The sequence below is a fragment of the Artemia sp. Qi Xiang Cuo genome, chromosome 1, assembly GCF_049724085.1.
Source record: "Artemia sp. Qi Xiang Cuo chromosome 1, ASM4972408v1, whole genome shotgun sequence".
NCBI classification, from domain to species: Eukaryota; Metazoa; Arthropoda; class Branchiopoda; order Anostraca; family Artemiidae; genus Artemia; species Artemia sp. Qi Xiang Cuo.
The window spans coordinates 46,420,667-46,433,871 of NC_142794.1; the positions used below are offsets into that span (position 1 = coordinate 46,420,667).

The following is a 13,205-nucleotide window of genomic DNA, read 5'->3' on the forward strand; positions in this document are numbered from 1 at the left end:
TGTCCAAGTCTTACGATTTATGTAAAACTTCCAAGATTTATGTTAAAGTAAGACATCTTATCATGGAAACAAACCTATCGATAAGTAGGTTATCGATAACCTATCGATAAGTTGGAGGTCACTATATGACCTCCAACTGGCTTATGCTTTCTATTTTCTACTTCTTCAGCGCCATGGTGACCTTCTCAAGGGCCTTAAGCGTGCTCCTTTTCTTGTTTCCAGCTATTCTTCCTATGTGTGTAAAATCCAAAATTCCCTTTACCCCATCTGCAAGGCCTCATTTCAATCCCTAATTGAGCTTTACATCTTCTGGAACACTTTTCTAAGTCGTCTCTCAGGTGTCACTCTTATACGACTAAAATATAAATAAAAAAATAAAACAAATGTAGTCCATCACTGGGTCTTTGATTGATTTTTTTTCTGTTTATTTCTTTCCGCTATGATATTCAGTATATAGTTTTTCTTGGATTTGTTTTATCCGTCTCTGTTTGTAGTTTACGTTACGCTATAAAGTATTGGTACAATGCTATTCTATGTATTCTTCCCGTTTCCTGTCAGGCTTAATAGGCGAAGGAGACTTGCGGTGGATAATTACGTGCTTTGTTTTAAATTCTTTTTTATGAATTATATAAATTGTTTGATACTGCCTTGACCATATAGGTCCTGGTTATTCATTGTTTCTTTAATATAAATTATTTAACACAATTAAATAAAAGCAACTGCCTTAGTTACGTCTGATACAGCAACTAATTTACGCAGTTTTTTTTACTATATGCTAAACAATTATACGATTTATCTCACTAGTCAAAAGAGAAATGCATGAATCACTGGAATACTTTGCATTGCCTCAAGCTTGTTCTAGTGGCATGTTGTTACATTGACTGCAGTGGCAGGGGATACTAGGTATCGGTGCTAAACCCTCAAAAGCATGTAGTGCTTAAACTCGCACACCAGCTGGTATCTGCATTCTTTAAGGGCTGGGATTTGTAGCACTGCAAGGGAAGATACGTGAGTAAAATACGTGGTTTCTAGGGTGATATTTGAGGTACGTTTCTGCATTTTGCATGGTCGTTTCACCTGTTTTTTGATTCACCTTTTCTTTTGTGCAAAGTCACTTAGTTATGTGTAGATCAAATTTTAAGTGAGTCTGGGAACTTTCATATGGAAGGTAAGAGGGGCTGTGAAGTTGTTTACGCTGATCATAATCTATCCCCTGTGCCCAAGTACGTGCCTCATTTCAAGTGGTCTTATTACTCCCTTGCAAAAATCTGAGAAGGAGTACCCCCCTCTGAAAATTGTCATTCTTTTGTCCCATTGGCCCAAGGTAGTAACCCGATAAATTTTGAGCCTAGGTAAAAAAAAAAACAGCCTAACTTTCTGTTGAAATGACGGTGAGGAATGGTTGGTTTTGAATGGGATACGGGCCCATTATTCCAAACAGTGATAAATTAAAGTTCTTGCGTTACCCAGTTTAAGGTGCAATACGCTGTATTTGGGCTAAAAAGCTCCTGACGGCCTACTTTAATGCTTGAATCATTCCACTCAAGACTCAGGGCTTGCTCTTGAAAATATTTTTAACAGAAAGACTGGTATCATGCATACTTTAATCAGCTCATCACTATTCTTCAATGTTAAAAATATGTCTTTTTGTTTCTATTGCTTCTTTTCTTGACAAAAGGTTACTCTCTAATATCACTACCATAAAAGGAGCAAAGGCTATATTCCTGTTTCTTCACCAATGAAACAACTATGAAGGTTTAGGAGGTGCATGTGATACCATTCCTTTGTCTTAGTAGAAGACAGAGAAAACGATGTGACAAAATGAACCGAAACCATGAACAAACATCCATAGCAATAGTAGATGGCTGCACTATGTGCTTACCTTCTCAAGCGTAGCCTTCCATTCGAAAGCAAAATATGACTCGAAGAAACAAGAACTTAGAACAACGTGATAGACAAGAAAAGGATCTCTAGTTGTAAGTGGCCTAATAACTATTTGAAAAGTTCTACTAAGAATCGCTTATTTTCTAATAGAAAAACTAGTCGATAATTGCATATCCTTCAAAAGTTAATCTAGGACATAATTTGGAATCATTAACCCACTCTTTTGCTCACAACCCCCAAACAGATTAGTACCTAGGCAACTTATACCCTCTTCTTTTGCAATTAAAAGCAGTTAATATAAAAATAATGGGATTTGAACACGGAATTTTAGAACAAAATAAATTTGGAATCGCAAAAACGTGGCCTCATTTTCCGAAGTTTTCGTGAAAGCACATTATGTAGTGTAACCCTTGTCCTCGTAATACCCCACAATTATAAAAATGAGACTTATCACAGGAAATAAACCCGTAACTGAGGGTGGAAGGGAGAGGTACACGTATAGAATTTAATATTTGAAGAGTCGGTTAACGATTCTAATGTCTAAAACACCGAAGGGGGTGGGAGATTAAATTGGACCACGTAAAACTGTACGTAGAGCGAAGGCCAAAACAAAAAATCTTAAATTTATGGGGTAAATAATTAATTGTGTTCTTTGGAGCATATTACCTCACTTCTGAAAAATTATCTGATATCTAATAAGCCCTCTACTTTTGAGCGTGATGACAAGCTTTTGTTCAGTTTAATTCTTTTCAGTTTCTGCTGCCCTGGCGCGTTTTCTTTTAATTTTGCCTTATCCCAATTTTTTTGTTATTACAAATTTTACATATTTACATTTTATTAACGTAAGAGTATTAAAAATGTACTAATGGTCAGATTTATGTTTCAGATTCTCATAGATTTAAGTGATTCAGAATATGAAGCTGGGCTAGGAATTTCTCACCCTATGCATCGTAAAAAGCTGAGACTCGCTGTAGAGGAAAAAAGACATCTTCCAGTTGGAGCAAAATCCCTTCTTGATGATCTTAACACAACATGGGTAGTTGAAGAATGGTTGCAAGATATAGGATTACCACAGGTCTATTTCTCTTTGAATATTTTATATATGTTCATTCAAAGTAGACTGATCAAACAGTTCGTGGTAACGAACTGTAAGTAAGGAGCGACCCGGCTCAATGGTAACCGCAACTCTAGAAAACGGGTTTTTGATACCAATAGATACATCAAAAGAATTAGATTTCAATGCTGATTTCAAATATATAACTTTCATAAAGTTTAGTGCTTGCTATCAAAAGTTACGCGCCTGAGAAAATTTGGCTGATTTTCAAAAAAAGGGGGAAAGACCCCCTAAAAGTTATAGAATCTTAATAAAATCACACCATCATATTCAGCGTATCATAAGACCCTAGTGTAGCGGTTTCAGGCTCCTACTTGCCAAGATGCGGAATTTTGTATATTTTGGCATAAAAAAGATAACAGGTGCGTGTTTATTTGTTTTTTTTTGTTTTTTTCCCCAGGGGTGATCGTATCGACCCAGTGGTCCTAGAATATCGTGGGAGGGCTCATAGGAACGGAAATTAAAAGTTCTAGTGCCCTTTTTAAGTGACTAAAAAAAAATGGAGGGCAACTAGGCCCCCTCTCACGCTTATTTTTTTCCCAAAGTCACCCGATCAAAATTTTTAGATAGCCATTTTGTTCAACAGGGTCGAAAATATGATAAATATGTCTTTTAGGATGACTTAACCCCCGAAGTCCCCAGGGGGAGGACTAAAAGTTATGAACTTTACCCAATGTTAACATATAGTATTGGTTATTGGGAAGTATACAGAAGTTTTCAGGAGGTTTTTTTTCTGGTAGTGGGAGGGAAAGGTGGGTCAGGGGTTACGTTGGAGGATCTGTCCATGAAGGAAGTTTTTATGGGGGAAGGAAAATTTCCATGAAGGGGGCGCCGGACTTGCCAGCATTATTTATTGGTTATTGTGAAGTATACAGACATTTTCAGGAAGGATTTTTTTCTGGAGGGGGGGGGCTAGAAGAGGGGGTTACTCTGGAGAATATTTCCGTGGAGGATGTTTCTTTGGGGTAAGGGACATTTCCATGAAGGGGGTGCCGGATTTCCAAGCATTATTTAAAAAACGATCAGAAATTAAATAAAAAAAAAACAAGTTTTTTCAACTGAAAGTAAGAAGGAACATTAGAACTTAAAACGAAGAGAAATTATAACGTATGTGAGGGGGTTATACCCCAAGTCAATACCTCGCTCTTTACGCTACAGTTTTTTTTAGTGCTTTCAAAAGAGCTATCTATTCTAATTAAACGGCCTTTGTGATTCAGGGGTTTGTGAATCAAAATTTTTTTAATTTTTAACGTAAAGAGCGTGGTATTAACTAAGGGGAGAACCCCCTCATATAAGTAATAACATATACGTAATAAAAAAAAAACAATAAAAAAACAAGCGATACGGCTCAATAGTAATTGAAACTTTTAAAAACGGAATTTTGATGTCAATAAATGTATCAAAAGGATGTGTTTATAATGCTGATTCTAAATATATAAATTTTATCAAGTTTAGCATTACTCATCAAAGGCTACGAGACTGAGAAAATTTACTCGATTTTTTAAAGAGCGGGGAAACATCCCCTACAAGTGAAAGAATTTTAATGAAAATCACACCGTCAGATTCAGCATATCAGAAAACCCTATTACATAGGTTTCAAGCTCATATCTGCAAAAATCTGCAACTTTGTATTTTTTGCCAGAAGAAAAATATACGAATATAGAAGTTAGTTACGTAAGTCAATTTGTAAAGACATCCATTTAGCAAAAGAAAAGTAAAATTTTTATGCAAATTTTGTTTGCTTATTCAATGACGGTTAGACAAAATAAAAGCTGCATTAACTGAAAAACGATCAGAAATTAAATAAAAAAACAAAACAAGTTTTTTAACTGAAAGTAAGGATCGACATTAAAACTTAAAACGAACAGAAATTATTTAGTATATGAAAGGGGCTGTCCCCCCCTCAGCGCCTCGCTCTTTACGCTAAAGTTTGACTCTGTCTCACAACTTTATTTTTTAAAACAATAAAAAACTTTAGCGTAAAGAGCGAGGCGTTGAGGAGGGGACAGCCCCTTTCATATACGGAATAATTTCTGTTCGTTTTAAGTTTTAATGTCGTTCCTTACTTTCAGTTTAAAAAACTTGTCTTTTTTTATTTAATTATTATAAAAGTCCAGCTGAGATTTCTTCATAGGCACTTGAGTTTCACTACTAGCTGCTGCTTGCATTCATAGCCCAAAGGGGAGGTACTAAAATGCACGCTGAGTAACCAACGCCAGCATTCAATATCACGGGATATGAATGCTGATTTTGTGGTGCGCATCCCTGTCATTAAACAATTCTGTCTTGTCAGTAGATATAGCGTGCATTCAAGAGCACTTGCTGTCTGCCAACAACATTTCGTTCCTATAATTTGAGGACCTATGCACATGCACCCAAACGCAAACTGTTTGGAAAGGACGGAAACGGCATTCTGGTGATCTCGCGATAATCATGAAAATAAAAAAAAGCTGAATTCCTGTATAAAAATAAATCCGTGTTGACCCTCCGAAAAGGAAACCTGACAATCTTAAACGTATATATTTCTAGTAATTACGGAAGTGAAGTGTTTAATTCCAAACTTTTACTTGCTATCAATGCCCTTGGACGGTGTTTAATCCTTTCAGGAAGGATGGTGCCGTCCGGCACCATGCATAATCTGGATTTGCTTCATGAACCTCCCGCAATACCGAGTGATCTATCTTGCTCCAAGGGGGAATCAAGAAGCTTCTCGTTAACAAGTAATTTATTAGACACTTTTCCAGCAATTTAATATATGTTTATTTGTCCTTTACTGAAAAACAAAAACAAAAAACAAATAAATAAATGGTCGTGGATTGTCAGTTTAATTGACATATACTGACATTTCTTCCTAAACGTTTTGATAATCTTTCGTTTATGAAAGTAAGATAGGTGGAAACATTTCAAACGTATTTTGTCTTCAGTAAAACACAAATTGTGTTCTGGTCTTGAGAAGTCATAGCCTAGTGGTTATCAGCCCTACTCATGTTAATTTTTGCTCGTTTTAAGTATGATTGGGCCATTTGTTTTAAATTCTGTTTGGCTTGAGTTTTGTTTATTAAATTGATTGCGATGTGTGGTAGTTTTACGCTTAGAAGATTATTTGACTTTATTTTTGCTAATTTTTGGCTTAATGGAGCTCTTTACTTTTCCGTTAAAAAACTTGTCTCACGGAAAAAGTTTTTTAAATTTAATTCTGTTCGTTTTCTAATGACATAGTCTTTTTCATGGAAAAATAATATTGTATATCTTTTCAGTTGTCTCCTATAAGAATCCATAGTATAGGTTTAAAACTAATGTCGGAGAAAGTTTTTCAACAATTTTTAATCCTGACACGAACAGTATTTTTTAATTTTATTTTATAGCTTCGGAAGTTGACCTGAAAAATAGAACTTAATATCATTTTCAAAAAATTCTTTCTATGCTCTTTGACAACCTGGATACAGTTATATTCTTTTATTTGTTTAAATTGTACGAGCAGAAGTAGTAATAGTAGTATCTCCAAAAGTTTCAACTTATTACCCCCAGTCTTTCTCGATATATTGCTGAGGTGTTGTATTGGCAACCATAAACACATTGCATTTTGATTTATTTTAAAGAAACATTTCGTTTTAAAGCATAATGGGCCAAATGCACAATTGTAGGGGGTTGACATGTCTTAATATCTCTTAAGACATAGTTGCTGGACCTTTCTATTATACGGAACAAAATGGCTGTCTAAAAATTTTGACCGGATGCGCTTAGAAAATGAATGGGCTTGAAACAAGTGGTGCTTACCCTCACCAGGGGTTAGGCACCAGACACTCGCGCTTTAATTGGAATGTAAGGGGGAGGACTCCCCCTTGATTTATATAGTAAAAACATTTTAAACAAGTTAAAACAAAGTGAAAACATTTTAAATATATTTCGTTTTCAGTAAAGTGCAAATTATGTTCTGGTCCTGAGAAGGCATGGGGGTTTTCAGCTCTACTCATGTTAATTTTTAAGTTTGACTGGGTTATTTATTCTATCATTTAAATAAAAAAAATATGTTTAAAATGTTTTAACTTTTTTAACTTAGTAATTTACAAATTATCGAAACTTTAAGGAATACATATCAGTATATCTATATTAGACTGACAAACCACAGCCATTTTTTTTCAGTAAACTGCAAGTTATGTTCTGGTCTTATGAAGGTATGGGGGTTGTCAAAGACATAATTTCTATACCTTTCAACTACACTGAACAAAATGACTATCTCAAAAATTTGATGAGATGTTTTTTGGGAATTGATGGGCGTGGGGGGGTTGCCCTCAAATCACTTTTGACTAATAAAAAGGGCCCTAGCCCTTTCAATTTCCAATCAAATGATCCTTTTTTTAAGTTTCTACGACAGCAAATGGCCATCTCAAAATTTCTATTAGATGCATTTTGGGAAAATGCTAGGTTTGGAGGGAGGTTCCGTTGAACAAAATGGCTATCTCAAAATTTTAATTGGATGTGTTTGGGAAAAGGATGGTCTGGGGAGGAGGGTTACTTGCCCTCCAATCACTTTCTACTACTAAAAAGGGGACTGGTCCATTCAATTTCCAATCGAGTGAATAGGTTTTTGAAGTTTCTACGACGACAAATGACCATCTCAAAATTTCTATCAGATGCATTTTGGGAAAATGCGAGGTGTGGGAGGGGGGTATCCACCCTCCGATCAATCTGAAACTTAAAAAGTGCACTAGAACTTCTGATTACGAATCCAATGTGCTCCCTCCAAAGTATATACGATCACACTTCCTATATATACCTTATATGCCCCCGGGGTATAAAATACAACCCTTGCCCCGAGGGCTGTGGGGGTTGTCATCCTCAAAGATATAATTTTGGGACTTTTCAATTACGTTAAACAAAATGGAAATCTTAAAATTTTTATTGGATGTGTTTGGGGAATCGGTGGGCGTGGTAGGGGTGTTAGTTGCCCTCCAATCACTTTCGACTATTAAAAAGGGAACTGGCTCTTTCAATTTTCAATCGAATGAGCTGTTTTCGAAATTTCTTCGACAAAAAATGGCCATATCAAAATTTCTACCAGATGCACTTTAGGAAAATACGAGGTGTGGGTGGGGGGGGGGGGTATCCACTCCTTGATTACTTTGAATGTTAAAAGGGGCATTATAACTTCTGATACTAATCCAATGAACCCCTCCAAAATTTATATGATCAACCTTTCTATATATACCTTATGTGTGCCCAGGGAATAACATACAACCCTTGCCCTGAGGGCTCTGGGGGGGGGTTGTCATCCTAAAAGTCATAATTTCCGGACCCTTCAATTACGTTGAACAAAATGGCTATATAAAAATTTTGATTGGATATGTTTGGGAAAATGGTAAGTGTGGGAGGGGGGTTAGTTGCCTTCCAATCACTTTGAACAAGGGCACTAGCTCTTTGAAAAGGGCACTAGCTCTTTTCGAAGTTTCTAAAACAACAAACGGCCATGTCAAAATCAGATATGTTTCCGGAAAATGTGAGGTGTGGTGGGTATCCACCCTCTGATCACTCTGAATCTTTAAAAGGGCACTAGAACTTCCGATTACCAATCATGTTGGGGGTTGTCATCCTCAAAGACATATTTTTTGGACCTTTTACCTACATTAAACAAAAATGGTTACCTCAGACTTTTGATTTGATGTGTTTGGGGAAATGTCGGGCATGGGAGGGTGTTAGTTGCCTTCTAATCACTTTCGACTATCTAAAAGGGGACTAGCCCTTTAAATTTCCAATCAAATGGGCCCTTTTCGAAGTTTCTACGACAACTCTTTCGATACGAAGGGCCCAGGTCTAAACAAAGAAATAAATAAATAATACATTGCGCCCAAATCGCTCTTTACTTAGGCAGCGCTATTGCACTGCGTATGACTGCATGTGTATTGAACAGTCTTGTAAAGTGCAAATAAAATCAAACTGTATGTTTGAAATATAACAATATTAATTGTTGAAAGATTATCAGTTCAAGATGATATTTCACTGTAATTTTATTTTCATTTTCAATGCTGCAATAACTGTAAAAGAAAATATTTGTAATATAATTTGTTTTCAGTGAAGCATCAATGACATTATAGGCTTTGAAATTTTACAGCTAAGGAAGGGGCAGTATCTACTAGGCGCGGGGCCCGATTGGAATTGTTTTGGGAGGCCCCCTCTATATAATAAATTTTTAAGCAAAATTCAAATCCAGCAGAGAGAGAGAGAGAGATAGAGAGAGAGAGAGAGAGAGAGAGAGAGAGAGAGAGAGAGAGAGAGAGAGAGAGAGAGAGAGAGAGAGAGAGAGAGAGAGAGAGAGAGAGAGAGAGAGAGAGAGAGAGAGAGAGAGAGAGAGAGAGAGAGAGAGAGAGAGAGAGAGAGAGAGAGAGAGAGAGAGAGAGAGAGAGAGAGCATGTGATGTCCTGCAACAGGCCAAATAAATTTATTTCGAAATTGTTGATGTAGGAATGCAATTCGACCAAGCAGGCAGCAGCCCCCAAGTAAATGATCTTTGTTGTTTACTTTTATTGTAGGATAATGGAGGACTCCACAGTGAATACATACAGAGTTGAAGGTTTCCAATAACTTGCAAATAAAACTTGCTTAGTTTACGACATCTTTGTAGTGTTTTGCTGGGTTTTATGCCATAATTTGTTGGCATCGAAGATTGTGATGGTGCTGTTCTTCTAACATAATATTTTTTTGGTACTTCTGCACATAATGGCACACACTCGAGAAGTGAAGTTAGGACATTCCTAATGAAATATACCAAAATATAATGAGAATATAACACTTTGGAAACAATTTTTAGCTATATTTTTGCACATTAGGAGGAGGGGGTAAAGTATAGCGGGTCTGCATGCAAAATGTTTTAGCTACAATTACTCTGCATATTATGAAGTGAGAATTGTATTATAACTTAAAACTGTCCAAATACTTTACCCCCACCCACCCCCTAATGTGTAAATATATAGCCCATACACTTGCACGTATGTAGGGGGGGGCTCTGGGCCCGGCACCCTCCAAATCCCATGATTTTTTTCATAATTTTCTTATACTTCTCACAGAAGTATAAGAAAGCTATTAAGAATTTGCCCCCCCCCCCGAAACAAATTCCTACGTACATGCCTGCCCAAGTATATAAGTCCAATGTATTCTGTCACCCGTCACTTGTTTTCCACTGAGCGAAAGCTAATTGTTTCTTAATACAGACAAATAAAACCGGTTTGTCTGGTTTGTTCTCGAGTGTGTACCATTCTGTACACAAGTACTTATTTTCTTCTGCACTTTCATTTTTGACTCATTCTTATTCTTCCTGTCCTTTGACAGCACAGTTTTTTTTTTTTTTCACTGTCATTTTTGACACTCTTGATACTTGCTTTAGTGTTTCTGCTAACCCTACAATTCTTTGTTCTTTACTTTCAACATTGGCAAGTTCTGATTCCTGCTGTTGCTTGTAATTCTCACTGCTGATTATCTTCTAAATGCATCCGGCACGTACGCAGGAATTTGTTTCGGGGTGTCTGAATCCTTCAAATCCCTTATTCCGTGAGAAGTATCAGAAAATTATCGGAAAACAAAACAAATCATGATATTTCGGGAGGGCCAAGGCCCAGAACCCCCCCCCCCCTGCATGCGTGCCTGAACTGCATATTTCTTTGTTCTCATGGTCGCCTATATTCTAACGACACATTTCTCTGTTCTTCATTTTCATTTGATTCGTTCTCATCATCATCGTCGCATTTCTTGTAACCGCATATTTTTTTCTTCACTTTCGTTTTTGTGTCGTTGTGATTCTCGCTGCCACTTGTCTTTTAACTGCATATTTCTGTGTTCTTCAATTTCGTTTTCGACTTGTTCTAATTTTTGGTTTTCTCTAATATTTTAAATACATATCTCTTCGATCTTTACTTTCGTTTATCTTGGCTTCAGACATTTTTTCATTACCTTCTGCCTTAGTGTTTTGGATTAGTCTTATCACTTTTGATGGTCTACGTTGTTCATTATCCCCCGTCGTGCATTTACATTTCTCAGGTCGTTCTCTTGATCTTATCTCATTTTATGGCCCAGTTTGTTCATCTTGAGCTTACGGTTTTGTCCTCTTTTTGTACTCATTTTGTGCTAACGTTAATTTACGTTTGTGTTCCCTAGATATTATGAATCTGCTGAAAATGCCTTTAGAAATTTACATCACCCAATATGGGCACATGAATCTACATATTTCTAAATTTTCGTTCTGCAAATTCTTCTAAAAGGGTTTTAAAATCTATTTTCCTTGTGTCTTCACTTTCAGTTAATATGATTACTAAACTATTTAGTCCATTTTCATTTATTGTTGATATCACATAATCTTTTTAGTTGGTTTTGGCCTGGAAAATAAGATGTCTCTAGAAGCAACACTAACTGGAATTGTTGAGAACATTTCACAATTTTGAAAACCAATTATTCATTTTGATGGCGGCACGGGGTCCTTTCAAACGCAGGGCTCGATTGGGCCCAATCGCTCTTTTTCCGGCCCTGCAAACTGTTGTTTGTAGTGAAACTATATTTGTCTTGAACAGTCTTGGAAAGAGGTAATAAAATCAAACTAAATATTTGATATATAATGATATCAGTTGCTGAAAACTATTTAGTTCGAAATATAATTTTAATGTAATTTTTATGTTTATTTTAAAGGTCGTAATAAGTACAAAAGAAAATATTTGTAATATCATTTGTTTTCAGTAAAGCACCAACAGCGTTCGTTCAGAACATATAAGATGCTCTTAAACTTAAGCTTCTTATTTTAAAGGAGAGTAATGAAGATACCGTGAAGTGAAGTTCAATTGCTATCAAAACTCAAACAGGGCCTTGGAAGAGTACTTTGTTTGAGAATCATTAAGTATAAGGTATATAAGCTTACAATGTACTTAAATGAAATGTATTATTGTAAAATGTAGCGAGCGAAATTTCTAAATGAAGTTGTAAACCTAATTACGTTTCGAAACGCTGAGAAGTTTTGGAACAACCCAAACTCTGTTGAATCTCTTCTTTCACCTTAACAGACATTATTGGGGAATCAAGCTTTTGATACAATTGAGTTCGCTATGTCTTAAAGGTTAGAAAAAGAACTATTCTTGTTCCCACAACTGGTCGCTATGTATGAAATAAAAATAAATTCAAATATATTATTTTATGTTGTGTAATTAAAGATTTTCTTGATAAATATTTTTTAATATAGTATATGCATTTGCTTGGCACTGTTTCTTAATAAAAGCTTAATAAAAGACTTTTCTTAATAAAGATTTTATTTAATATAGTTTATGCATTTGCACTCTGTTAGTGTTTATTTGTGTTAACTTTTTCTGTCACCCTTGGAGGCTCCATAGATCTTTATGGCTAGCCATTTTATATATTTTGTTCCTTTTTTTTATAAATAATTCTCTCTCTCTCTCTCTCTCTCTCTCTCTCTCTCTCTCTCTCTCTCTCTCTCTCTCTCTCTCTCTCAATAGAGACGTAATCTCAAATTTTCATTTCAGTATTCTGAGACGTTCAAAGCAAGCCTAATTGATGGACGTCTGTTGGAAGCTCTAACTAAAAAGGAACTTGAGAAGTATTTGAGTGTCGCCAAAAAGTTCCATCAGACTTCTGTTATTCATGGAGTTACCTTCCTCAAACTTTTAAAATTTGATAAAAAGGTTAGACATTTTTATCTTGTTTTTTAAAGACGAATAGGCTCGCAAAAAAAAAAAATCCAATTGAAACGCTGTTAAAAATATTTTTATAGCATAAATAATTAAAGAGATAAAATTACCCGAGATCTTTCGAATTAAATTTTCCTACTTTTCTTAATTTAACTCTGTAAAGTCTACTACCAATAAATAAGTTGTTGTGTTATAGCCTATACTTAAAGCTGCTGTTACCTATTCTAGTAAGTTTAACCAAAAATCTTTTTTTAGAAAGGATCTATTAATGCATAAAACGAACAAAAATTGTCCTGCATAAGAGGTCAAATACTACCCTCTCAACCCTCTTCTCTTTGTGCTAGATTTTAACCAGTGTGTTACTAAAAAAAACGTAGAGTTTAATATCTGTAAAAAATTGGTAAATGCAGTTTATCACATATTTCTTATATAGAAACTTTCATTGTGGAAGACCTGGGAAAAAGTCACTTTTGGGCAAGAGCGGATCCCCCCCCTGGATACGGCCTTGCTTTTGGGTAAAGAGCTAGAGT

The 13,205-nt window shown here is 35.8% G+C and overlaps 1 protein-coding gene across 4 annotated transcripts in view; it reads left to right on the plus strand.

Annotated features, from left to right (window-relative positions):
* Liprin-gamma (liprin protein kazrin) overlaps positions 1-13,205 on the plus strand; it is a 212,433-nt gene that overhangs the window by 168,674 nt on the left and 30,554 nt on the right. For all 4 annotated transcript variants that reach the window (XM_089107912.1, XM_089107906.1, XM_089107920.1 and 1 more), the window contains exons 11-12: positions 2,771-2,959; positions 12,511-12,669. In XM_089107912.1, the coding sequence (XP_088964038.1) occupies positions 2,771-2,959; positions 12,511-12,669 (348 nt within the window). The remainder of the gene's footprint in view (positions 1-2,770; positions 2,960-12,510; positions 12,670-13,205) is intronic.